This window comes from Amborella trichopoda, chromosome 8 (genome assembly GCF_054954075.1).
Source record: "Amborella trichopoda isolate Santa Cruz 75 chromosome 8, AtrichopodaSantaCruz75HAP2 v2.0, whole genome shotgun sequence".
In the NCBI taxonomy this organism is placed as follows: Eukaryota; Viridiplantae; Streptophyta; class Magnoliopsida; order Amborellales; family Amborellaceae; genus Amborella; species Amborella trichopoda.
Genome location: NC_142343.1, coordinates 1,757,501 through 1,784,786, shown reverse-complemented (window position 1 = coordinate 1,784,786; position 27,286 = coordinate 1,757,501). Strand labels below are relative to the sequence as shown.

At 33.7% G+C, this 27,286-nt stretch overlaps 2 protein-coding genes across 4 annotated transcripts; both read right to left on the bottom strand.

Annotated features, from left to right (window-relative positions):
- Window position 1: 1 nt before the first annotated feature.
- On the bottom strand, window positions 2–3,690 carry RPL4 (ribosomal protein L4). The gene is made up of 2 exons (XM_006848063.4): window positions 2,676–3,690; window positions 2–351 (listed from the first exon to the last, which is right to left on the bottom strand). The coding sequence occupies exons 1-2, from the start codon at window positions 3,520–3,522 to the stop codon at window positions 314–316; spliced, it is 885 nt and encodes a 294-aa protein (XP_006848126.2). The 5' UTR covers window positions 3,523–3,690; the 3' UTR covers window positions 2–313.
- Window positions 3,691–5,610: 1,920 nt separating this feature from the next.
- PXN (Mitochondrial substrate carrier family protein) lies at window positions 5,611–18,685 on the bottom strand. 3 transcript variants are annotated; one of them, XM_006848064.4, is made up of 11 exons: window positions 17,772–18,685; window positions 17,398–17,502; window positions 17,155–17,229; window positions 13,502–13,632; window positions 13,156–13,210; window positions 12,907–13,017; window positions 8,475–8,543; window positions 8,085–8,189; window positions 7,765–7,833; window positions 6,733–6,787; window positions 5,611–5,931 (listed from the first exon to the last, which is right to left on the bottom strand). In XM_006848064.4, the coding sequence occupies exons 1-11, from the start codon at window positions 17,850–17,852 to the stop codon at window positions 5,732–5,734; spliced, it is 1,056 nt and encodes a 351-aa protein (XP_006848127.2). In that variant the 5' UTR covers window positions 17,853–18,685; the 3' UTR covers window positions 5,611–5,731. The 3 variants fall into 3 exon arrangements, with proteins under 3 accessions (XP_006848127.2, XP_088729362.1, XP_088729363.1); XM_088873236.1 differs by lacking the exon at window positions 6,733–6,787 and having other exon boundaries at window positions 17,772–18,678; XM_088873237.1 differs by lacking the exons at window positions 17,398–17,502; window positions 17,772–18,685 and having other exon boundaries at window positions 13,502–13,600.
- Window positions 18,686–27,286: the final 8,601 nt, after the last annotated feature.

Sequence of the window (27,286 nt, the reverse complement as noted above, 5' to 3'; positions counted from 1 at the left end):
CTGATCAAGCCAAGAAAACAATTAAATTGATCTACCACATGACAGTTTTCCGAAGCAAGGTTGGCATACAACAGCTTTCATGGCACATTAATGGCCGATAAAAAGAAGTGAATACAATTTACCAAAAAAAGAGGAAAAAAAGGAGAGAAAGCAATACAAGACCATTATAATATGCCAAAAAACTCCAGCTCCTGGGGAAGACTATATCGCAGAATTATTGCCAAAGTCTGGAGATGTAGCCTCTCTTTACATGGATGCATTGGCTCCAAAAGGATTGATGAATTGCAAGAAAAGTGAACATTTTCCACGGCTGCTACTCTGCTGAATCTGAACTTCTTTCTCCTTCATCTCCTATAATAGATGTTAAGGAACAAATTAATATTTTTCAGTATTTTCTTTATTTTTTGAAGAAAAACATATATTCATTAGAGAAGTATATATAAATGAATTAAAGTATAAGGCATGTATAAGTAGAGTATACAATAGGGAAGGCGGCTCTCCTCAAATAGTGAACCCTGGCTCCTAGAATGGAACTCTATCAAAATTTGGTTCTAAATCATTGCACAAACCCATAGCATCTAAAGCATAACCTCAAGATTGGAACCTTAATGGTGGATGCTTTTGGTAAGCTTTGAAACCCTAAAAATTATGAGCAGTTAAGCACAGGTCTAGAGATAGCTCTAGGGGCAAAGGAGTAGGAGTATCTAATGAAAGGGCTGTAGCAATATTCAATCATCATCATAGCCTTTTTCCAATTAATTGGGATCGGCTACAGGAATCCTGGTCCGCCATTCAGCTCTATTAAAGATCATACCCTCAATATAACAATATTCAATCTAAATCGTAAATAAGGCAACAGTTTCTTGGCAATTGATCAGGAGCGTAAAAACATGGAAGCTTTTATAATAACTGAATAACTTAGAAACATTGAAAAGCAGTAAAAAAAATGAACCCCATCAAAGAATACAAGAAAAATATCCATGATGACAATTCAAAGAAATAAACAAAGGTAATAATTATCAAAGAATGCATTAATATTTAAAGGCAATGAAAAATCGATACACTCGAAGGAGGATGACATTAGCAGACAAGTCAAGATATTCAGTGGGTATGCCACCTCAGACTTCATTATAACTAGGAAATCCTTCCTAGAACCTAGGGAACGACCATTACAAGGTCAACCCCACAGCCAGCCACCATCAAACTCAGTGTTGATGAGTATTCCCTCCTACTCCTGGTAGGGCAGGGGTCGGTGGCATCTTTAGGGATAGTACTAGCACCACAATCTTGTCATTTTTGGGACTCGTCAGCATCACTAGTTCATCGGAGACCGACGCATCTGCCGTGTTACGAGGACCCAAATTATTTGACAGAAGATGGGGCAACTCATTAATGGTCAAAAGGAACTCTAAAAACACCAACTGGGCTAACAAGAAATCTATTGCCTGTGGAGACTCGATCAAATGCTTGAGGCAATTCTCGCGCTGAGTGCACCACTCAATATCTCATTTCAGGATGTTTGGCATGAAGCCCAATAGCATTGCTAATGGCCTGGCGAAACAGGGACTATTGCCAATACACTTTCTCAATCACCCATGGGAGGTGAGTCCAAAAAATAATTTTATACAGACTTTTTGATGTTCTGCATTTTTTGAGACAGCATATTTGTTTTGGAATTTGGGGGGTTGAGCTTCCCTTTTTGTACCCTCCATATGGTCATGCATATATGTCTAATATCTCGTTTTGATTTGATTTTAACACAAGACAGTCAAGTTCATCGAAAAATAAAAGAGAAAAATAAAGAGAGGTCATAAGACATGGCAGCAAGTTTGGATTTCCCTGCAAAAGTTGAATTTCCGGTTACTTCTCTAACTTAAGGTCTGCAAAAAACAAAGGGAACAAAAACAGAATGAAGGCACTTTGGGTGTGTTATTGGAAATTAATTTTTTAGAATTTCAAAACTGAGTATCAGTATTAAAAGTGAGGAGTCCTAAATTCATATATCACTGTATAATATAAACCTTTACTCTGAGTGTAAAAACTGATTGCCATGACTTCTTTCCAGTATGATTTCTACTCTAAACAGAAAGTTTACACATATCCAAATCATAAAGTGATAAGGAGGGGCTCTGTCTCATGGAGATAAGAGTAATAAATCCCAATTGCCTTCATATGAACCTCATAATGCAATATTGATTATTATATCAAATAATGCGACATTCTATCGCACAAGAAACTGTCACTGTGCGCCCTATGTGCGTATGGGCCAGCTCACGAGTGTGTGTGCGATAGATAGAGAGAGATGTGCGTGTGGGTGTGAGAGAGAAAGAGAGTTCTACCATTTTAGAAACTTACTGTGTGTGAGAGAGAGAAAGATCGTGTGAGCGTGTGTGAGATCGTGTTTTTGTGTGTGCGCGCGAGAGAGAAAGAGAGAGATCATTCTAGAAACTGACAGTATGGACGTCTGTGTGTGTGTGTGTGTGTGTGTGTGTGTGAGAGAGAGAGGTGTATTAACCCACCGAAACCAAAGGTGTGCGAATGGGTGCATGAGAAATACAGAGAATTCGGACTCCTAAACACAAGGTCTGAGAGTGTTTATATGAGAGAGAAGGAATGAGAGAGGTATCATTCCTTCATTCTATCATATCAGAAAGTAAGAGAGATATCAAACTCACCACCCGCTTCTCCTTCTTCCTCCTCTCCATCATCATCATCATCATCATTTGGAGCCTCAATCCCATACATCTCATTCAAGTAATCCACCGCTGACTGCGTAAAAACCAGCTTCTCGGCATTCAAAATATCAAACAAATTCAGAGTCCTTGGCGTCAAGATTTTCACAGTCCCGATGTTTCGGCTGGACAGTATCACATTCTCGGAAACCTCTGTGCAGAAAACCATACAATTCTCTTTAGGGTTTACGCCCCACCTCTTCAAAGCCCCTACAAACTCCGAAGTCTTTGGCTTCTCAAATTTCTCATTGAATTCCTCAACCACCACTGTGTTAACACTGGCGCTGAGAATCGCAGTCGAAATTGCCAGCCTCTTCTCCTTTCTATTGATTTTAATGGACCAGTCCTTAGGCTTAGGCCCAAAGACAACACCTCCTCCAGGCCTCAGTGGAGTTCTCAGAGAGCCCCTTCGAGCTCGGCCAGTTTTCTTCTGGGGGTAGGGCTTTTTGCCCCCTCCTCTCACTTCGCCTCTGGTTAGCGTTGAAGCCGTCCCTCTCCTCTGGTTTTGCTGATCAGTGATTATGGCCCTGTGAACAACTGCCCTCGCTGTTTCGGTGGGGGCGGATTTGAGGTTTAGGGTTAGGGTTTTGCCTGTGTTTTCGCCATCGAAGGTGAGAACTGGAAGGGTGGAAAGCTCTGAGACGATGGGTTTGGGGTTTGGAGGGTTAGAGAGAGAGAGGTGAGGGATTGAGGACGTAGAGAGAGAGAGGGTTTTACAAAGTGGGTTAGAGTGAGAAAATAGGGAGGAGGAGAAGAAGGAGAGGGACGGGGTTGAGAGGGAAACCGCCATTGATGGGGATGAGAGAGGAAGTGAGGTAGAGTTGAGAGAGAGAGAGAGAGAGAGAGGGGAGAGGGTTTCAGAGCGGGAAGAGTGATTTGGCCATTTATTCTTTATCCAAAAATTTTGCAGAAATGGGGGTTATCAATTTTTCCGTAATGACGAAAGTATCATTTATTTATTATAAGAAGTAATAGTGTGCATCTTAAAAATCATTAGAGAAGTTTTTTTTTTTTTCTTTTAATAAAGTTAACCTGATTAGAGAAGTAGTTATAAATGGGAAAACTTTCCAACCAATCGTCTTGTCCTCAATATATCAAAAAATAACATAAATTTTAAAATAATGCTTATAACTCATTATTTTGATCGGTTATTTTTAAATTATTTATTAATTTACTTGATTTATACTATTTTAGAATTCTAAATTTGATAATTAGAGTTGACGATGAATTTTTAAGCTATCATAAAGTTTCCAGCACTGGAATTACATCTTCTTGTAAAATTTAGAAGTACACCTTCCTTATATAGTATAAAGTGTGGGCCTTAAACAAATCTTACTCGAAAGAAAGGTAATGAAAAGGAGGTGTTCGAACGTTTAGAAACGAGGTGCACCTAAAAAATGCAAAGATATAAAGAAAAAAAAGATCTTTAAGAATAATCTTATAACAAGTTTTATGAACTGTTTATTGTCAAAGTTTTGAGGTGTTTATAGATATGCTCGATTTATATGATTTTTAAAATCTTTTATATCATAACTGGAGGTGAAAATAGCTTTTCAAACCATCTAAAGTTTTTGACACCTGAAGATCATCTCTAGGCATAATTTAGAAGTGCATCTTAATAAAGAGGAGGCCATATATAAACCTCATTCATGTTTAGAATCACTTACTTTTTCCTTACAAAAAAAAATCATAATTATTCTTACCCATAAGATGTGAAATCAAGTGGCCACCAGAATGCTAAGGTTCAAAATTTTCTTGTAATATTGGAATATGAACATTTCAAATTTACTTTCTCTCTCTAATATTTAATTTTCAAATTTTCCTTCAATTGGCAATTTGTATTTTCCATTTTCTCCAAAATTTCTTATAAATTTGGATTATAAGCATGCCAAAAGATTTCATACTCCTGCGGAAGTACATTGTCTATTTACTCCCTCCAGCAAAACTCACACTAGAAATATTGTTTAAATCCCAAATTCCGGGCATATAATCTCTAGAACCCGGTGGCCAACCGCAAAAGGAAAAAAAAAAAAAATTACTTTGTACTTGCCTAAAAAAATAACATCCCAAGATTTTACAACTAATTTTTGGAGGGAAAGATTTAGATGTTCAGAACTCAAAATTCAATATTTTTTTTGGAAATAATCATCTAGGGGTACTTAGTTTCCAAAATTTTAAATAAAAAAATTATCCTAATTAGCTATTTCACCCAAGGGATACAGTATTGCTCAACTCTATAAACATTTTGAGATTTACCATGAGTCTCTTTTAAATAGTTGGCCAGTATATGTTTTTCAATTCTTCCCTCAATATTTTGATGCATTTTCCAATTTCTCCAAATTTACCTACGATTTTGGTTATAAAGATCTCCCTCTCTCTCCTCTCTGTCTCTCATAATGAATTTTTAAAGCTAAATTCCCCTAACCTTCCACTTCAAGAAGAAATCACCCGATATATCTGGTTTCCAATGTCATGTTTTTCCCGTTCTCTTTTATTCTTTCTGAAACTGTTAGGTCGATTATCTTTTTTTTTAAAAAAAAAAAATATTGTTTAGTAAATTTTCAACCAAATTTATCAAAATATTTGTATGGAGATCAAAATTTCAGGGGAATTTGCCCCAAATATTCAGTCTCAGCCTCTGTCAATGAAAGTAAATGACAGCCATCTTTTCAAATTTTAAGAGCAACTATGTTGTTGGGTAAATCTCTAAGATGTATCATGGTTTCAAAAGCAGCTGAGCACAATGTAGAGAGAGAGAGAGAGAGAGAGAGAGAGAGATTAATAATTCATCTCAAACTGGCCGCCACTGATGAAAGAGTCTAAAAGCCCATCTTAAACTGGCTCCCATAGATGAATCGCGTGAGAAAGAGAGTAAAAGTTCCATCTTAAACTGGCACCATAGATGAATCTTATTCCAATTCATTCCTTTATTTTCAACCCACATAATACTTGAGCAATAAAAATTATACAGTTGAGATCAATAGACATCAATAAACAAATCATGGTGGCCTTGACTTCACCTTACTGACCCAACCAAGGTCTCTTGTGAGCAGTAAGCGAACCGTATTAACGAGCTCTTCTTTCACCATAAACAACACAGCAGCAGCAAGCACGCTCTGCACAATCTTTGTGCTCATCCCTTTGTAAAAACCAGCAACTCCTTCGCAGTGTATCATTTTTACAATTGCATCAAAAGTACCTGAAACCAAAATAACCTATATGCTCAGGGGTGAGAGCTAATTTTTTGTTAACATTCAAAGAAAGAGAGAGAGAGAGTCTCTTTCTATGCAAAAGAGAGAGAGCTAATGATCTGTGTAACTGAGAAAGAGCCAATGATGTGCGTGTGTAAGAGAGAGAGATCAACAGCCCTGCATAGTCGATCCGGTGTGGGTCACCACTTTCCTCTCTTGGCCATATTGCACAATCCACTTTCCTCTCTTGGCCATATTGCACAATCTGCAGTCCCTCTATTGGCAATTTTTATACCTCCCACACAGACTCTTAGCCATTTTGTTTAGGCCCGAAGTTTACTAGTCTCCTGGTAGGCCAGAGACTTTTTCTTTCTTTTGTACACACGGTTGAAAGTGAATGTAACACACTTTCATATAAATAAGGTTTTGATTAGATGGATTTTGGATTTGATATTTAAGGGCTAAGGAATCTTATCCATGCTTAATATGAAAAATATAAATTTTAAAACGGTAATTTTTTATTTTTTTAACACTGTCCATTTTATCTTTTGGTAGGGCGGCCATTTTGGAAATCCATCTTGAGGATGGGTGTTTGATGCTTTCGGGGACACAGTCGATGAACTGCATCCTCTGATGCATCGAATACTTTTCCTTTTTATGTTAGTATTATATCATACAGTCAAGTTTAAAAAAAGAAAAAGAAAAAAAGTGAGCTAATGATCTGTGTGTGTCTGTGTGAGTGAGAGATAGCAAATGGTGTGTGTGTGTGAGGGAGGGAGGGAAGGAGGGAGGGTTCTCTCATAGTAAACCTGCATAATTCTGCATCTTGTCGCCACCCTTCACTTGTTTTGCTTGGAGCCTTGACTGCACATGTAAATAACCAATGAAAACCAGAGACTTCACATGCCAGACTTACACTACTCGCAGGTCATAGCATTTTAAGTTCTGTATTCTCCATTGAAGGCTTTGACTAGGATGAGTCTCTATTCAAGGTTTTGGACCCAGAACACCTTTGTTGAAATGGGTTTCTCCTCACAAAAACAAACATCCAATGTAGATCTCAACAGAATGTAATGTAGATCGAGGGGATGTAGCAATAGCCAGCCGCCCCTGACCCGGTTAGCTCTGCCTTAAAACACCTAAGGCCTAGGCAAAAAAATATGGCTCGAGAGCCAGGTCACCACGTCCCAAGAGCCGGACCAGGGCCTATTCCACTGTCAGGCCAGCTTCCCTCCCCCCCCCCCCCTTTTTTTTTTAAAAAAAACTATTAGGTTTAGGCCAGGCCCTGCCCTAAGTGGACCAGGGCTCCTTCAGCTCAGTCCAGGCTGACCTCTGGCCAAGGCAAAACCTGCATGTTGCCAGCTCTACAAGGAGACTGTTTTTTCATGCAAAAAGGAGGTCTCTCTCTCCCTCTCTCACACACACACAAAACGTGTTTTTCATTAATATTTGTGCATTCAAATACATTTCTATATTGCTTGATTTCACCCTTCATGGGCAAACAAATTGGTTTCACCCAAGTCTCAAAGTCAACTTAAAGGCACATTGTCTCCAAATCATGTATGTAAGTGTTACAAACCCAGCCCGAGTTATACTGCCCAACTCATCCATGTCTCTATTAAAAAAATACATGAAATCTTAGGACTCAGGTCAGACTGGCCAGATATTTGGGTTAGTCCCAGCACCTTGCAGGGTTCAAGAGAGTAAGTGATTTTATGATTACTGATACAGACACAGACACAGAATTATATTTTTGTAATAGCGTTCAGCTTCAATTTTATCAAGTTCTTCCAATTTTTTACCCCAATAGTTAACATGCTGCTCAGGCAATAAGTAATTACCTTCACGACAAGAAGAGGATATGTTAAAACTGTTGCTCCAAGTTTCGCAATAGCTCCAAGGAGGAAAATCTGGTCACACAAGAATAACATTGAGATCTTTCTATTTTAATAATAGGTTTGGAATCTTAACCGTATTTCTAAAAGATCCCTCCCTCCCTCTCTCTCTCTCTCTCTCTCTCTCTCTCTCTCTCACACACACACACACACACACACACAATTCACAATGACAAAACATATCTTCCCCCTCTCTCTTGCACACACAGAAACACACATCTTACTACAACAACAACTATGTGTTATTAATAATTTCATATGCTTACCTCCAAAGCGCTCACTCCATCATTGTCCTTGTTCAAAGCACGTTTTTTCTTCAATTGCTTTAACAAGGTTTCGTACAGCATGAACTGAATTGAAGGATTGCTAACCTATACACAGAAGATGCAAACTGTTCACCTCTCATTGCTTAAATCACCAACTCTTCAGTTCTTATGACCTCTCTCTCTCTCATAGCTTAAATCACCAACTATGCAGTTCTTATGACCTCTCTCTCTCATACACACACACACACTGTTGAGATATGGTCAGTCAAACATCTTCAAACATTTCCTCTATATCAAATTTTACTCAGTTTCCCCAAGAAACATTAAAATCTCCATAGACATTAACTTGAAAATTTCCTATAAAGGGATTTGTTACTACTAATATCCTACCATAATGAGTGTCGGAACCACGCCCTTCCAAAACCCCCACACCCCAGCTTCACCATACACTTCTTGCACCTGCGATTTAACAGTACAAGAACGTGTTATAATGACAATGAACAGAATGTAGAAAGGACCAAACACAAGTAACTACAACTGAAAGTTTTGTACTTTTTCTCTTTTATTCAGAAATAAAGGCAACTAGTTTTCAGATGAGTTCAGTTCTTTCTAATAAATATTAATGTGACTCAACCAAAAATGATTACTTTCTAAAAAGCGAATATATATATATAAATATAGCAAAATGCTGAGATTAGCTCACTAGCTCATATAAACATATGAGCTCAACGGCCCAAATTGAATCTAAACCGATTTGACGATCACAACCTCATTTCGTATTTTAATTTTAATTTTTTTTTTTTATAAATCCAAATAACTTGAAATTTTAGGTGTGTATTCATCAAAAATAGAAAAATCTAATAAAAATGTCAAAAAAATAATTTGCAAGAAATAAATTGACCAAAATACCCCTGAAAAGTTTCGGGGGTATTTTGGTCAATTTATTTCTTACAAATTATTTTTTAAATACTTTTTATTAGGTGCGCTTTGATGAGAAGAATGGACGCCTAAAAATTCAATTTATTTGGATTTGTAGAAAAAAATTAAAATTAAAATACAAAATAAGGTCGTGACAGTCAGATCGGCCCAGATTGAATCTGGGCCGTTGAGCTCATATGTTCATATGAGCTAGTGGGCTAATCTCAATATTTTTCATATATATATATATACATCAAATGTTTATTTATTGGGTACTCTAGATCCTCAAAAGGATATAGATTTTATGAACATGATATAGAGAATAGTAGAAGAGTAAGGATTCTCATTTCCTAGAAAATCCAGACAATAAGAGTCGTTTGAACTAGTGTTTTAAAAATCGGTGACCCGATCCGGATCGGGTATCGCTTAGCCCATCCCTGATCATGTAGAAAAATGGGATTCGGATGATTCTCTAGAGAATCGTCCTAATGACGTCATGAGTGACCAAGTGATGTTATGGATCGGCGAATCTCACTCGTCAATAATGTTTTTCTATTAAAAATTTGAACACATGCCCCACCTGGCCTATGAATTAAACCCTCAACTGCATATGTCAGCATGCATAAAAGCCCACTTACACGTGGCCCTGCAACACCAATACTTATTGTTACGGGTGGGTTCAATTTTTTATATGACCTTTTCTTCCCACATCCCTTCCATGTGGGACAATTCTCTAATACACTTTTGCATTCAATAAACTTCATATCTAATAAAAAGCTAATACTATTAGGTGTATTATATTACGTGGGTGTACTATTAGGTGGGGATGGGCACGTCATGAATAAGAAGTGTGTACGCCCGATGGTGGCAATTAAATTATAGGATAAAAAAGGAAAAAATTATTAAAAAAAATAATTGGGTGCCCACCACCCCTATCTTTCACCAAAAAAATTTAAATTTACTTACCCAAAAAATCCATAAAAACTCTATTAGGCTATTATCTCATGGGATTAGTTCATTATATAATTAATAATTAATTAATTAGTTAATTGGGATTAAAAAATTAATACTAGCTCATAGGATATTAAAAAAAGCAAAAAAACAATACTAATACTAGTTTATCAAATATTAAAAAGTTTAGATGATATTTTAAGAGAAAAAAATAACACTAACTCATACCACTTTAGAATTTATTTCAAGTTGCTTTATCAATTATCCCACAGAGCAAATATGAATTTCTTTACTTTATTAATAACCAAATCTTGTATTTTATTTATTAATTTATTTATATTATAAATTTTGTAATATATATATTTTTCTTATAATTGTAATTAAGATTTTTTAAATTAGATGATATTATAAGACATTTTATATTTTTATTTGTATAGTAAAATAACTATAAAATATAAAGTTATAAACCAACAACTTCAATTTCAATATATATTATTATAGTTGTTAGTTAGGTTGTAATAATTTTCGATGAGTAAAACGAATTAATAAATGTTTGATACTTTGATGTGATACTAATTTATGTGAAAATTTAAATTTTTTAATCTTATAATATGGAAGTGTTTTCTAATGTTTTTAAATTATTTTGATATATTATTATAATACTATATTACAATTAATAATTATGTAGACATCCAAACAAGAAAAACAACATCTCAATATGTACTTATTTTTACAAAATAATGAAAGTACATAATGCATCACTCCTAATTTCTTTTAGAAACTAAAAGAACACTATTTTTAGAGATTTATAGTGATTTTTTGAAAAAACAATTAAGAGAGAAAAATAGGAGGAAAATTATTAAAAATAATAACTGGTTGATAAGGCTCACCACCCCTATGCCACACCAAAAAAAATTAAATTTACTTATCCAAAAAAAAAAAAGATACTAATACTATTAGGCTATTAGCTAATTGGGATTAAAAAAATTAATATTAGCTCATAGGATATTAAAAGAAGCAAAAAATAATACTAATACTAAAAAAATACAAGTTTATGAGATATTTTAAGAGAAAACAATAACACTAGCTCATACCACTTTAGAATTTATGTCAAGTTGCTTTATCAATTATCCCACATTGCAAATATAAATTTCTTTATTTATTTTCCTAATTTTATTAAAATATGATTGCAAATTTATGCTACTAAATTATATATTTCTATCAACACTAATTATTATACATTAGATTTATTTATTTGTGAGGGTTATACCCTTGTTTTTTTAATCACATTTATTCTAATATTGTAATTAATAATTATACTAATTACAATGATAATCAAATCTAATATTTTATTTATTAATTTATTAACATTATAAATTATGCAATGTATTATTTTTTGTTATAGTTGTAAATTAGATTTTTAAATTAGATGATATTATAAGATAAATTTCAGATTCTTCTTATTTGTATAGTAAAATGATGATAAAATAATGAAATACAAACCAATAATTTTAATTTCAATGTATATTGTATTTACTTCGGTTTTAATAAAAAAAAAATTTTGATAAAGTTAAGTTTTAATAATTGTTTGATGAGAATCTTCATACAAGGAAAAAACATCTCAATATTCGCATATTGATGTAAAAAAATAAAAGTTATTAATGCAATACCCTCATTTCTCATTGGATTCCCAAAAAACAACATTTATAATGATTCTTAATAATTTTTTTGAATTTGTTTTAAGGCCGAATCCGGCCGATTCCCAATCCGAAACTCCAATTCACCGATCCGGATGGATTTTTTGGGTGCCCGATCTGGAGCACCAATCCGTTTTTTAAACCACTGGTTTGAACAAACTTTTGTGTTACTCATAGTGGTATTCATAAAACCAAGCCAGTATAGTTAAACCTTTGCTGCCCTTTAGAAGAGAATACACTTGTACCACCTCAAGGAAATCATATCCGCACAGTAATACTTAATAATAAAAAAAAATGCATAGCAAGCTCTATTGCCCACACAAGGAATTATGCCAAAACCATATCAATATTCAATCTTCAACCCTTACAACCTCCTTTGCACCATATGCAATGGTTCCAACCTCCCCTGTATAACTACGACCAGTTGTCCTGAAATGCTCCCTCCAAATAGAAAATACTTTGTAACAACTAACTAGCTCCATGAATCCTCTCCTTCCAAGCAATCATCCAGTTACACCATTCAACTCATTACCGCCTAGCAAAGAAAGTGGGTTGATACATAGCAAAGCTACTCTTGGCAAGGATTATCAAAAGTTTTATCATGTTTACGCATAAAGTATTGATATTTATTTGCAGCTTTTGGTGGTACTTAATTACATTCTCACACTAAGTTGAGCATAGGCAGTGATTAGAAACTTGTTTTCAACTTGGAAAAACTCGGCCACTCGACTCAACTTGCCTAGGTACCGAATTTTATTAATGAAAAACTCGGGATGGCCCAAGCTTTTGGTTACAAAAGCATTAGTGTGCACACAGACGTAAACAGCATTTTCTGATGTGGAAAAAAAGGTTTAACTTGGGGACAAGCTACACTCCAATCCCGTCACAAACACTTCATATTGAAAAAAAAAAAGTATTAGAAAAACACATCCGAGTTTTTCCGAGTTAACTGTTTAACCTGTCAAGACATCTTGGTTTTTGCAGTGTCCAAGCCACACCCCGAGTTGCGAGTTTTTGAACGCTGAGCATAGGTAATGTGGAAGGGAGAGAAAGAAAACATGACCTATTGCCTATGGGAAAAAAAGGAGAGAGAGGCAAGAAACAAAGGCGGTTGAACTTAAAAAGAAGGGGCTTCAATATCAAAGGAACACACAAGGCCAAGTGCTGGAGCTGCTTTCTTTGTTGATTAGTGATCCCCAGTGATTGTGGAATTCAACAAATGGATCCATGATACAAAAAATGACAAAAGTACATACCGCATGACTAGTGCCAAAAGGAAGGGGCTCAATTGCAGCAATCCCTAGTGTACCTGAAGCACTAGATTTAACTTGACCAACATCAATTTTCTTCGGTCCTTTAGTATGTGTCTGCAATAAACAAGTTCAGCAAGTAACACAATTCAAGGATATGGAAGATTGGCTTTCCCTCAAACTGAAAAGGCCACAGATAAATCACATTTGTGGATCCAAGCAGAGAAAAGAAAAGAAAAACAACTAGTTCATAACCTGCATACGTGTAACCACAACCCATATTGGGTTTGTCAACAAAACATTCACACACCTGCGGAAAAAAGATCAATAGAATAAACCAAACAATATATTGTACAAAGATTTATAGATCATGGACAGAAGCAACACTTAGACACAAACATATCAAAATTATGCTTAAAAAATAAATAAACATGAGTTTAAAACTTCCCATCAGGCAGTCAATAACTGAATCATTACAAAATTCTATTGGAAAACCGTATGTGAAGGTGCAGCCATTCAGGCAATATGGGCATTCATCTATGCTTCTTTTTTTTTTGGGGTCCTAAATCAACAAAGGGAGAAAAATTCACAAAAACCTCACCCGGATAAAGCTGCTACAACAAGTGATGAAAACATCCCCACTGTTCCATCACCAGTGCCTTTCTTCCAATGTTCAAGTGCAGCAGCTTCTGCCCTGCTTCTGAAAATTTGATAGAAATAATAATAAACACCCTGTTCCAGAAAATTTTATCAGATAAGGAGGCACCATAGTCGATCAAGTTTTACAGTTAATGCCACCTTAAGTGACCAATATTGAGCTACTCAGATTCAATGACAACAGAACATATTAAATTGTTTAGGCCAAGATTGCCTGCCACTTATTTTATTAAGGAGGGTATTAAGGAAGGTTATTTTCACTTTTACAATTATTTCAAGAAAGATTTTCATGACATATTTGAGAAACAACAATAACTTTCTTTACTTTGTGTGCAGCAAGCAGTCCCTTCATCCAACATGGTAAAGCTTTATTAGAAAATATAATTGCATTCACCAAAGAAGGTGGGTCAAACTCAGACGCATCATGTTAATTTTTTTTGCCGCTTTTTTTGCTACTCAGATTCAATGACAATAGAGCATGTTAAATTTTTGCCAAGATTGCCAGTCACTTATTTTATTAAGAAAGAGTTTTAAGGAAGGTTATTTGCACTTTTACAATTTCAAGAAAGATTTTTCATGACATATTTGAGAAACAACAATAACTTTCTTTACTACATCTGCAGCAAGCAGTCCCTTCATCCAACATGGTAAAGCTTTATTAGAACAAATAATTGCATTCACCAAAGAAGGTGGGTCAAACTCAGGAGCATCATATTAATTTGACAAAATATCCTAAAGATCCATCCCATAAAAGGAATGCTGTAAAGAGAATAGAGGAGTCAAATGGAAGAAAATATATAAATGCTATTCACTTGAAATTTAATCTTACAAAAAGAAATAAGGAAAGATGAGAAAAAATTATCAAGTAAATATAATATGAAGGGAAATAGAACTGAAACGTAAAGAAAAATTAAAGGCCAACATGGAGATGATTATACATTCATCAAAAGCAAGGGCAGAAGGAGAATAGGAGAAGAAAGGGCCAAAGAGCCGAACAGTGAGGGGAAAGGAAGCAGAAAGGGCAGTATATAACAAATTATAATTCACTCATCTTCCAAGATAAATTACATAGAAGATAAGACAGCGATAGAACATTATTCATTCAATGTAGCACTAAAAACTGGCCATATATACATGAAACCTTAGCATACATCGACGTATGTGGTAAGTTCAAATATCACATGATATATGCACATTGATTTTTTCAAGTTAAAATGATAAATGCACACCAATGTGTTTTGCTCTTAGGAGAAAACTAATGTAAATTCAAGTTCAAGATTCATGTAATAGTATCTCCAGAGGGTAAGATCTTTGTCCCAATTATCTTTTGAGCTCCTATACTGCACTCCTAAAGGAACAAATTCTACATTTGCTCCCTTGGGAAAAAGACCAGCATAAAAGGAGCTGTTCTTATCTGAAATTTTGGGTCCACTTTACGATCACTAGATGAGTACTTCAAAGAGAAAGAAAATAAAAATAAAAATATATACATACATATATATATATATATATATATATATATATATATATATATATAGGGAAAAGTTTATATAGAGCCGAAGCTCTAAACAATCAAATTAGAGCCTACTTCAAAAATTTCACTAGAAGAGGTTGTTTTGATGCCCAAATTCCATCAAATTGATCATCTCGACATCAAGATGCATGGACATGAGAAAAAAATGGATTTTAAGTTTCGGAATAGTGTATTTTGCAACGCATTTTCGGACTGTCAATTTTCAAGATTTTCAAATTTTATAGATCGGTTGATCTACATTATTTTTGAAGCTTTAAACTTTATTAATAAAGATGAAAATATATTTTAAGGCTATCACAAATATTTCCAGTATTGAAACCACATTTCTTGACATTATTTGAAGGTAGGCTCTAATTTGATTGTTTAGAGCCTAGGCTCTAAACAATATGCACCCATATATGTCTAATTGATTGTTTAGAGCCTAGGCTCTATACAATCTGCACCCATATATGTCTAATTTTATTGTTTAGAGCCTAGGCTCTATACAAACTACACCCATATACGTATATATATATATATATATATATATATATATATATATATATATATATATATATATATATATATATATATATATATATATATATATATACACACACACATCATCATCATCGTCAAAGTTTTTCCCCATTTAATTCGGGTCAGATACACAAATCTTGATCCGTCGTTCTGCTCTATTAAGGGCCGTACCCTTAGTGAAGTAATAAGTCCCCATATCTTTTCTCATTACTTCCAACGATGTCCTTTTGGAGTCTTCCACTTGAACTAACTTGCAGCTCCTAACAAGTGTTTTATTTGGTCTACGCCACACATGGCCAGCCCACCTAAGTCTGTTCTCTCATCTTATTGCCTATTGGTGTCACACCTAAATTTTTCTGAATGTATTCATTTCGAATTCTATCCATTCTTGTCTTGCCACTCATCTATCGCAACATTCTAATCTCCGCTACATTCATTCTATAGATATTTTGTTCTTTGACCGCCTAACATTCCGCTCCATAGAGCAAAGCTGGCCTCACAACTGTCCTATTGAACTTTCCCTTCAGCTTCATTAGTATGCGGCGATCACATAAAATTCCAGTTGCACATCACTTCGCCAACCCAACTCTAATTCTATGTGTGACATCATCTTCAATCTCTCCATTTTCCTAAATTATCGACTCAAGATATCAAAAGTGCGATCTTTTTGGTATTTCATAGCTGTCAATCTTAACTACTTCCTCGTATTATTAGTAAACTTGCATTTCATATACTCTAACCTAGTCCGGGTAATTTTAAAACCCTTATATACTCTATCCTAGTCTGGCTAACCCTTAGATTCTGGACCATCCCTGCAAAGTTATATATATATATATATATATATATATATATAGTCCCACTTGCAACCTTTCTTTCCTTCCGAATAACTGGAATAGCTTAGCTTATTCAGTTAATCACTCGTTTTGGTATTGGGAATCCAATTCAAATCTGAGGTATATCAATATTCAATCTCTGGTTCATATTTTGTTGGCCAATCCTTCCTAGAAAATTCTACCGATAGAGGGAGATGGAGATATCTATGCTTCAGTAACATTCTTCTGAAGGTGGGTGAAGAGATAAAACTGATTATTTGATTGATGAAAATTTAAGCCTGACAAATATTACGTTTGGTCCTATTTTATTTGGTTTGGGTGCTAAATAGAATCAATCATCAATCCCTACTAGTTTAAGAAATTGAGATTTCTGTATTTTTCCGATGAGAAATGTGAAATAAGGATCTTCCCGATGGGAATTAGGTCCTTTTGTATCCCCTAAAAAGAGAGATGGGAGATGGCAAATTCTTTCATAATAAAACCCGACTCAGAACTCAGCCGGGCACTTGGAGAGTCGAAACCCGAGTCCAACTATTTAAAACTGATATAAACTGAAAAGGAGACAAATTGTAGTTCAAGGCTTCAGGCCATTGTAAATGCATACTAGAAAATGATTTTCTTACTTTTTAATGAGTTCATGTAAGCTGCATATGTTATTTTCCAGAAAACAAAACTACCAAAAAAGTTAAAAAATCAAAAGCAGAAACTTACCTGTGATGCCGCTGTCCCAACTAAAGAGGGCCCAAGCCCACTATACAAACGTCCCCACCCTTCATGCTTAACCACCTGCTCAAAACCCAGCACCCAAAAATTTATATCAAAGAAAAAAAAAATGGAAACCCCAGAAAAGCAGAGCAAAAAAAAAAAAAATTTTCTTCCCTTTCAAACTTGCAAACAAACCTGATACAAAATAAATCTAAAAGTAAAATAAGATAGCATTGAAGAAAATGAAACCTTGTGCATTTGTGCAATAGCTCCAGGGTTTCCCGTCGAGGCACTCGATGATTCATCTCCTGAGACCTTCTTTGGATCACGTTCAGTTTGTTGCCTAGTATTAACCTGTAAAAATTCAAACATAAGATCAAAAAACATTTCCATAAAAAATTACAACAATTTTATGCAGAAAATAAATTATCATTCATCACAGCAGCTTAAAAAAAAAAAAAATCATAAAGTCCAACAAAATGCAAAGAAATATAGATTTCTAAGAAATTAGAATTCTATGAGACGATTGTTTCAGTTATCATATAGTTATTCATTCACAACCAAAACCCAGATCACAGAATCTAAAGAGAAAGGTGGAAAAATGGAGAGTTTAAGGGAATTACAGTTTGCAGAGGATAAGTGATCAACTGAGCGATGATTCCACCTCCAGCACCAGCCAAGCCATTGATTAGGGCATCGGACATCTTTTATCCTTCAAAAAATGGCCCAAAAATAAAAAAATTTAAAGTCTAAAAAACCATTAAATGCAGAGGTTTCCCTTCGAATTTTGAATGTTTTGATCAGATACATATGCTTTCGAGGAGTTGCAGAGGAAGTTAGAAAATGGGCTTTTTATGAGGGAAGCGATGGGTTTCGAAGGAAAACAAGGAGGATCTATTTGCGTGAACAGAGATAATGATTAATAAAGAGAGAGATGTAACAAAAACATTTCAGAAACTTAAGAGAGGGAAAAAGAGGAGAGAGAGAGAGAGAGAGAGAGAGAGAGAGAGGGAAAACGTAAACAAAGAAAAGAAAAAATAGAGACTCAAGAGAGGGAAAGAGGAGAGAAAGGAAAATAATATTGAGGAAGAAATAGGAAAATTTTGCAGTAGTGAGAGAGAGAGAAACAAATAAAAGCGAAGAGAGAGAAAGGAGGGAAAGAAAAAAAAAATGAAGAGAGAGAAAGGAGGGAAAGTAACGATTTGTCAGAAATATTTACAATTTTGGGTAGAGAGAAGAAAAATAAGCGGAAAAAAGAGGAAAATGAAGGAAAAAGTAGAGAGAGAATACAAAATACCTCATTTTAAGGATAGAAAAAAAAAAAGGGGATAAATAAAACTAAAACGAAGAACATTTCCCAATTTAGAGAGAGGGGAGAGAGAGAAGATAAAGTAGGATCCAAATTTGGAGAGAGTAGGAGGATAGAGAAAGAGGGTTAAGGACAGTGTTATTTTTCGGTTTTAGAGGGATAAAAATCAGAATTAAAAGTTTTTGTATTTAGATGGTTAAAAATCAGAATGACAATTAACTTGATTTAGAGAGAGCAAGAGACATATAGGGAATTAATAGAGCAAAATGGTGGATTAATATTTATGTAACTTATCTTAATTAGCTGGAAAAACTTTGACAATGATGATGAAAGAGCAAGATAGATATTGGAATTAAAGTTAAAAAAAGTGAAAAATATTCTTTTAGCCAAAACTGGATATTTTTTGGATCAATTAACGGTGCAGAAAGTCAGATGAGTATTTATGTAATTAATCTCAATTAGTTGGAAAAAAACTTTTACGATAATGATAATAGAGCAAGAGATGTTAGGAATTAAAGTTGAAAAAAGAAAAAACTTTGACCATAATGATGATAGAGCAAGAGATACTAGGAATTAAAGTTGGAAAAAGTGAAACGATATTCCTTTGGCCAAAACCGGATAATCTAAAAATTTGAGATGTAATTTCAAAACAATCTATATATTTGGTGCAAGAAGTTCACAATTGAGTATAGAGTAATCTCGGCTAAAGAAACTTATGCCTCAAGATTGAATAGAGACTGTCCAAGTTTTTAAAGACTATATTTAAATGTCAAAACTTAAAATTCAAAAAAAAAAATTAAAAAAATATTCATCTAGTAGCTATTATGTGTTCTCAAGATTTTAGACTAAAACAAATTTTCCAAGTATTTTGAGCGAGGGAGGAAAAGCGCAGTATCTTCCTTAGGGAGCATAGTATATGTGCCTTAGAAAAAATAAAATTTCTCTCGATTTTGAGAGAGAGAAAAATAAGAGAAAGAATAAAAAAAATAGAGAAAAAAGGAGAATAAAGAAGGTAAATGAGGGAAAAATGAAAAAACTGATTTAGTTTTTAATGTTCGGGTTTAGAGAGAGAGAGAGAGAGGGGAAAGAGAAAGGGAAAATTTGATAAAAGTAGTCTCCCGGTGTAGAGAGAGAAAGAGGGGGAGAGAAAGAGGGAAAAGGATAAAAGGAGAATATCTCACGGTTTGGCCGGAAGTCCCGCAATGAGATGGGGTCGTTTTCTTGTTGAGTTAGCGTTTCGTTTAAAGAAGCAAGACAACGTTGCCTACCTTTTTACAAAGCCTATCCTTGTCAAAATACTTAATGATATTTTCGAATCCTTTAGTATAGGTGCCCAGATTGAATCTCACCAGGAGCCGCTTTCTATGCGGCCAAACCCGCATCCGTAGAAATACGGGCCACTTGATAAATCTATTTTTTATATGGATTTTAAGACTTAATATTTAAGAGCATGTAATCTTTAACATGGAGATCATGAATATGAAAAAATAAATATATTTAAAAAATTTAAAATAATAATTCTAGTAAGAAAACATTTGGAGTGTTAATTTCCATAGATTGAACACCTACTTGCATCCTATTTAAGATGGATGCTTTACACTTTCTGGACCACATATGTAGAAATGCAGTACAGCCCGTATGAAACAATTTGTTCTAAACTAACGAGGAGTCTAGTCTAATCAAAATCAATTTGATCAATACTCGAATGAGTTGAATCAAATTCTCAAAAAGTACAATAAAAATAAAAATAATAGTTTGAAACATCAATATATTATAAAAATTATAAATTTTGTTTAGCTGGTCAGACCAGTTAAAACCACATTCCAAATTTGGTCAAACACTAGCTTTTATTGGTTTTCAACCAAACTTAAATTTTGCTTTGAAATCTGCCAGGGACATTGGTAGGAGGTCTGGCTGGTAAGATCTTAGTGGTCTGGCCCAATTATCATAACTATGCGTTTAGTGTGTTGTAGATGTGCTACTGAAATTGGATTGGGCCAATTGGCCCAAGTCAAGTTTAGTCAAAACTGGTTTTTGCTGCTACTTGAATTTGTTTGGCCTTATACTGGATTTTAAAAAAATAAATAATAATGATTCATGTATGATATATTACAAATTTTCAATTTTATTTAGCCACTCCAATTGGTCATACTAATTATTCTAACTAGCAAAAAAATTAGTTATACATTAATTTTGTTTTTTTAATGTTTTTTCTCAATTTTTACTAAATTTATTTTTCGTGTTAAACAAAATTGGCACCAGTCAATGGTTTAACCGACTAGACTAATGAGTCGAGTCCAATCTTAGTAACAATGGTATAGCGAGTGTGTCGTACTCATGATTTATAGTTTATGGTGCAGTAGAGCATATCTACCGCACATTCTCTCGAATGAATGGCGTGATAGAAAACCAACGAAGTGAATGAATTGGGGTAATGGGCATGAATACAGTTTTAAGGACATGTAAACCAAGCTGCCTTGGGAGCATAGTTCACTGCTGAGATATTTTTTCAATATGGAATTTTGGTAACCACTTTCGAATGACTAAACAAAATTATTTTTTTTTTAGTTTTTTAAGATTTAGATCTCACCTTTTAAAAATTGGATGGTTTCTATTCAATCTTTAGACATTATTTTTTCAAGTTCTTAGAAGGTGCTGAACAAAATCCATACACTGTAGTTCCAATAATAAATATTCACGAAGTACATCTTAGTATTTTGATGATTGTTCCATTGGCGCACCATATATTTTGTTTCTATTTTTATGGGGAACGTATGATCTTTAGTAAGGCGGTCACAAGTAATCCTGACCATTGAATGTGAAAGTAGATGGATGTTGTCATTTCATTGTCCAAATTAAACATGCAAAATAAAATTTTAAAACTTTATTATACACCCAAGCTGTTAGATTCAGATAGTTGTAAGTACTTGTGTCCTTATTGTATAAAAAGTAAAGGACAAAGTTTATATAAGTGCGAGGCTAAAAAAAGGGTTTTCAAATATTGAAAATAGTGCATCTTGTAATGTATTATCTAGGCCATCAATTTTCAATATTTTCAAGTGTTCATAGTCTTGCTTGATCTACAGTATTTTTTAACTTTAAAATTTATTATTAGAGATAAAAATAAATTTTCAGGTTATCATAAAGATTTATAATATTAAAACAACATATTTCCATACTATTTTAAAGGTGTGTCCTATATTTTGATTGTTTAGAGCTTTGGGCTTATACAAACCATACCCAAAAGTAAATGGTCTCATTGTACATTATCCCTTTCTTATGATATGTTAACTTTAGGAATGGAGGGTGATAGGGGTGGTAATGGACCTGGACCTGACTCGGGATCCAATTTGGGTCTACGCATGGGTCTAAAAATTGGACCCGGTGGGTCGGGTCCAGGTCCAATTATTGAACCCAAACACTATTTGGGACAGGGTCTGGGTCCGGTAATATTCTTATGATCCCGATATATGAAATATATTGAAATATAATTAAATACAAAAATATTTATCTTTTTTAGTCGGGTCTATCCGGGTCCAGGTCCAAACTATTGGCACCCCTAGAGGGTGGGACATTAGGTTGAGACATCTGCCCCATTCCCAACGCAACATGGACTTTTGGTGTATGGATATATTTTATCTACTATATATTAAGGGAGATAAACACCCTCGCTATTTTTGCATCATGTGTCATTTTTTATTTCATAATTGGCATCTCTCTTCATTTTCTCTCTCTTCCTCTTTCCACCTTCTGAGGTTACTAAAATCCAATCTCTCTCTCTCCCGCTCTTCCCAACAGATATAGCCATAATTCTAACTACTTTATAATTTTGAGGTTAAAGCTCAAGACAGCTTTGTTAACCATAAGGATTAAAAATTAGTGAGGAGTTACTTGAGTCACTTATAGCCTCTAAACTATCGTGGTGTTCTTCTTCATTTTGGAGGGAAGTCTCTTTTCTTCTTAATTTCTGCTCAATATTATAAGTAGTAGTGATTGTATTTAAATTTGTTTGTGCATCGCATTATTCGCCAAGCACTTTTCATATATTATTAGAATATTGATTGATTTTTTTGTAATCTGTTTAATTTTTATTGTTAAGTGTTTCTATTGATAGGTTTTAAGTTCATGGAGGATCATGTTCCTATCTATTATTATATATTTTGTTAATGGGGATTAAAAATGAGTGAAAGGCTATTTGATGGAGAAAGATTAAACAAGCTATAAAAGAGGCGAAGTGTACATGGTTGGTCTTGCAATCCATGTGGGGTAACTAATAACGTTCGGTTTCACCAAAACATCTTATTGAACAACTTCTCTACTACATATACCATGATATCCTTATAAAAACCATTAAATTTGGCATTGTATGTTTGCAAGTAGGGTATGCAACCATATTTTCCCATTATCTCCATCAAAGAGAGAACAATTTCGATCTTCCCAGACTTGCAATGGCCATCAATCAAAGCAGTGTATGTAACCTGGTTTGGGTTCAAGCCATTTCCCAACTTGTCGCTTTCTTTATCTCCCATAATAACCAATGGGAAAGGTTTCTATAATTCGTCGAGAGTATAGAAGAAAAATGCTTCTTTTATCATCCAACCGTTCAATTTTGATCAAGAAAGTCATTCATTGTTTGATCTTAGATCTGACGTCTCAAAGTATTTTTATTTTTTTAACACAAATTATATGAATATGAAATTGGTACATGTCATCTTCTCATTGGGGCGTACCTATAAAAAAAATATTAAAAATAAATTTTTGATAAAATATAATGACCAAAATACCCTTACAACTTCCAAGGGTATTATAGTCATTTTATTTTATTGGAAAGATTGTTTTTATATTTTTGTCTAGTGCGAGTTTAATAGAGGATTTGATATACAAAATTCGGTGTCAAAATAGTTTATAGAAAAAAAAAAACTTAAAAATAAAATAATGTAGAGACATGACATTGTGATTGGGACAATCTTTGCCCTCCATTCAAAATGGACGGTTGGATAAAGGGATATACGTTTTATGTTGGGACAATCTTTGCCCTCCATTCAAAATGGACGGTTGGATAAAGGGATATACGTTTTATGTTGTAGGGGAAACATAGAGAGCTTGCCCATAACCAATTAAGCTTCTTTAAGCTTAACTTCTATTTTTGTTTCTCATCTCTCTTAACCCTACTTTTCCTCTCTCTTAAGCTTCTATATTAAGAAGGTCTTTGAACTCTCAACATATTCATAAGTGTATTTATATGAAGTATTTAATAGTTTAATATAAGAACTTCGGTGGTATTTATAGATTTATAAAGAAAAAAATTTATATGAGGATGCCACCTTATATAATGTAGAAATATGGATGCCCATCAAAAATCCATTGGAAAAGGTACTTTTAATGTTGAAAAACTCTTTGATTGATCATCTCGACATTGAGATGTATGACTATGAAAAATAAAAAGATTTTAAGTTTAAGAAATAGTGCATTTTACAACATATTATCTACTCGGTCAATTTTCAAGATTTTCATATGTATATAGATCTACTTGATTTTAACCATTTTTGAAATTTAAAATTTTATAGGAATAATGATCCTATAGGACCCTCCCCACTTATTGTATGTAAGACCCCAAAGGATTGGCATGAATCTCTAGAAAAGTTATTACATTGGTGTGGGACTGGACTTTTCTATAGATCTATGTCAAATTTAATGGTGAACATTTGGGGTCCTATACACATGGGTGGAGGAGGGTCCCATAAGATCATTTATCATTTTATAATTAGATATAAAATCAGATTTTACGATAATCCTACGAACATTTTTCATCGAAATTATATACCATGCCAAATTTTGAAGGTGCACCTTACCTCTACACCTACGGATGCATCCGTATACAAACTGTGCCCATTTATAAATAATGTACATAATATATATATATATATATATATATATATATATATATATATATATATATATATATATATATATATATATATATATTATATAATATAATATGAATGTATAAATATTACATATATAATAAATTATAATATAATATATAATATATGATATTTATAATAAAATATCTTTATATCATCAATTTTTAGGTTTCATATCTTATTACACCCAAGATTTCAAAATATATATTGGGCCATAAAAATCTTTAAGTTTTATATCTTTTAACCCTTGAATTAACTTTTCTATTTTAATCATAATATTTTAACCCAAACAAATATAGAGAACTTTTTTTAACCCATCCATCCACTCTCTCTTTTTCTCTCTCTTGTGACTCCCCAAACCCCTTCTCTCTCTTCCTTCCCCCTGTCTCTCACGCTCTCTCCCCCTTATGTGTTTCTCCAAACCTCTCTCTTTTACTATGTGTTTTCCCAAAACTCAAAGATAATTTCATTTTCATATTCTTGCTTTTCCATTAATTCATAGAATTTAAATATTTTAATTAAAAAAAAAATTCCCAAATTCACAGCATGCCAGGCAAAGAGATGACAACTCTCTCTCCTTTTCTGTGCTGGTGAATAGGCTCTGCTGTTTCCATAATATTTCCAGCATTACGTGAAAGACTCATATTTTTTGTTGTTACTCCTATTAAATAGCTAATTCTTCATCTTGCCAAACGTGAAGCTCCTATAAAAAGTTGAACTCTTTATAAATCAGTTTAATGGTCTCTCTTCATTCCCACAACATACACAGTTCGACCCAAACTTCTACCATGCCCAACATAAGAGAAAGAGGGGGAGAGAAATCATGTTCTCAACGCTGCTACGAAGAGAGAGAACACGTTCTCAACACTGCTGCAAAGAGAGAGACCATGTTATCAACATTGCTATGCACAACCATTAGAACCCATACCAGATAAATCTTGCTCTCATCCTCAACAACTTCTTTGCCAACATAAACACCTTCTTGAGTATGTAGAAACAGGCAATGGCCTCCTCTAGTAATGGCCTTTCCATTTCCCCAACCTCCTCCAACCGGGGAGCCAAAATCCCGCCAAACTCTGCAGTATATCTCTCTCATTACTTGTTGATCTATTGGTTACCTATTCAGAATCCACCATTAAAGGACATGTTGGGTCTTTAGGTTCCCCCTATGTGATTTTTCACCACTATTTTTCTAGAATTAGAGCCTCTTAGAAAATGGGCTTTTTGGGATCAAACCAGGTTAATGGTGTGGGCCTTTTTTTTAGAGAGAGAAATGCCCAACCCAATTAGGGAGAGAGAGAGGGGGGTTTGGGGAAAGACATGAATAGGGAGTGTGAAGGATTTAGAAAAAGTTGTCCTCCTTTTATTTATTTGGGTTAAAAAATAAGATTAAAATGTAAAGATTTAGTTAAGAAAATTAGAAGATATAAAACTTAGAATTTTGTACTTCAAGATATATTTTGAAATATTAGATCTATTAAGATATGAAACATTAAAATAGGGAGTACGGAGATATATATATATATATATATATATACACACACACACTTATGCACGTAATATCAAACTTGAAAAAAAGCATGCAATATTCTATACAAGTCTATTATGTAAATATTATATATAAATAATAAATAATATAATATAATATGAATATATAGATTATATATATAATATAATATTGTGTATATAATATATAATATAATATATATGTATATTATAAATATTTTTTGACAAATTTCCTTTTTTTTGATAAGTAATGTATATTATAAATATAATATAATTTGAGTGATAAATATATAAATTTAGTGATAAATAATAAAAATTTTATATTTTATATCAATTAATAGTATTTGTTAAAAAATAGTTAACATGAATATAATTAATTATTCTTATTCAATTAAAAACAACTTAATAATCGAATGCATCATTTTCAAAATTGTTATTTCAAAATAAAAATTTATTCAATTATTAACTAAATCATTTCACGTGTAATACATGTACATAATAATAAATCATTCCCTAACTACTATTTAATCTTGTAATGAATAATCCAATGGTATATTATGGACTATTGGTGTGTCGTACATGCTTACTTCATGTAAAATATGAATACTTTTTGCTATATATAAAATATCTCAAATATGTTTTTTTACCAAGGTTATTACTTTTATTGATAACTACAAAACTGAAATTACATCATCAGAGATTAAAAGAGAGGGGATAGAGGAACCCCCTTTATCTAAGAGGTCAGCAATACTATTGGCTTCCTATAAATATGAGAAAAGGAAATTGAAACCAAGGCACCATCTACCAAGTCCACCACCTGCAACCACAAAAACCGGAGGTCCCAAGGGATTTTCAGTTCTTTTTTTGTACCATTTAATAACATTCAACGAATTAACTTCAATTGTGCAGTTACACCCCAAATTCCTCTTTAAGAATATCTTCAAACCACAAAGCAGCACACTTACTTCTGCAAAATTTGTTGTAGACCAGCATAGGAGAAAAGAACATTATCAGAGCAATCTCGCATCATGTTTCCAATCCCTGTTAATCCTGGTTTTCCAAATGAGCTACCATCAAAGTTAAGCTTTAGGCTTCCTAAACATGGTGCTACCCATATACATCTCGGTCTAGAGCAATTAGAACCAAGATAGAACAAATTTCGCAGATTAGCCATTACATCCACTTTGGAAAATACCCTAACCCTCTTTATTCACTGATAACCACGACCATATGGAATATTCTATGGTATGGATTAGCTTATCAAAAGGACAAACAATCCCTTCAAAAGTTCTTTTATTTATTTCTTTGTATACTTCCCAGAGAATCACACCTACTACAATCTTCCATACTACATGTCCCATCTTCAGCAGAAAGGGCATTGTCATAGTCCACACAATCC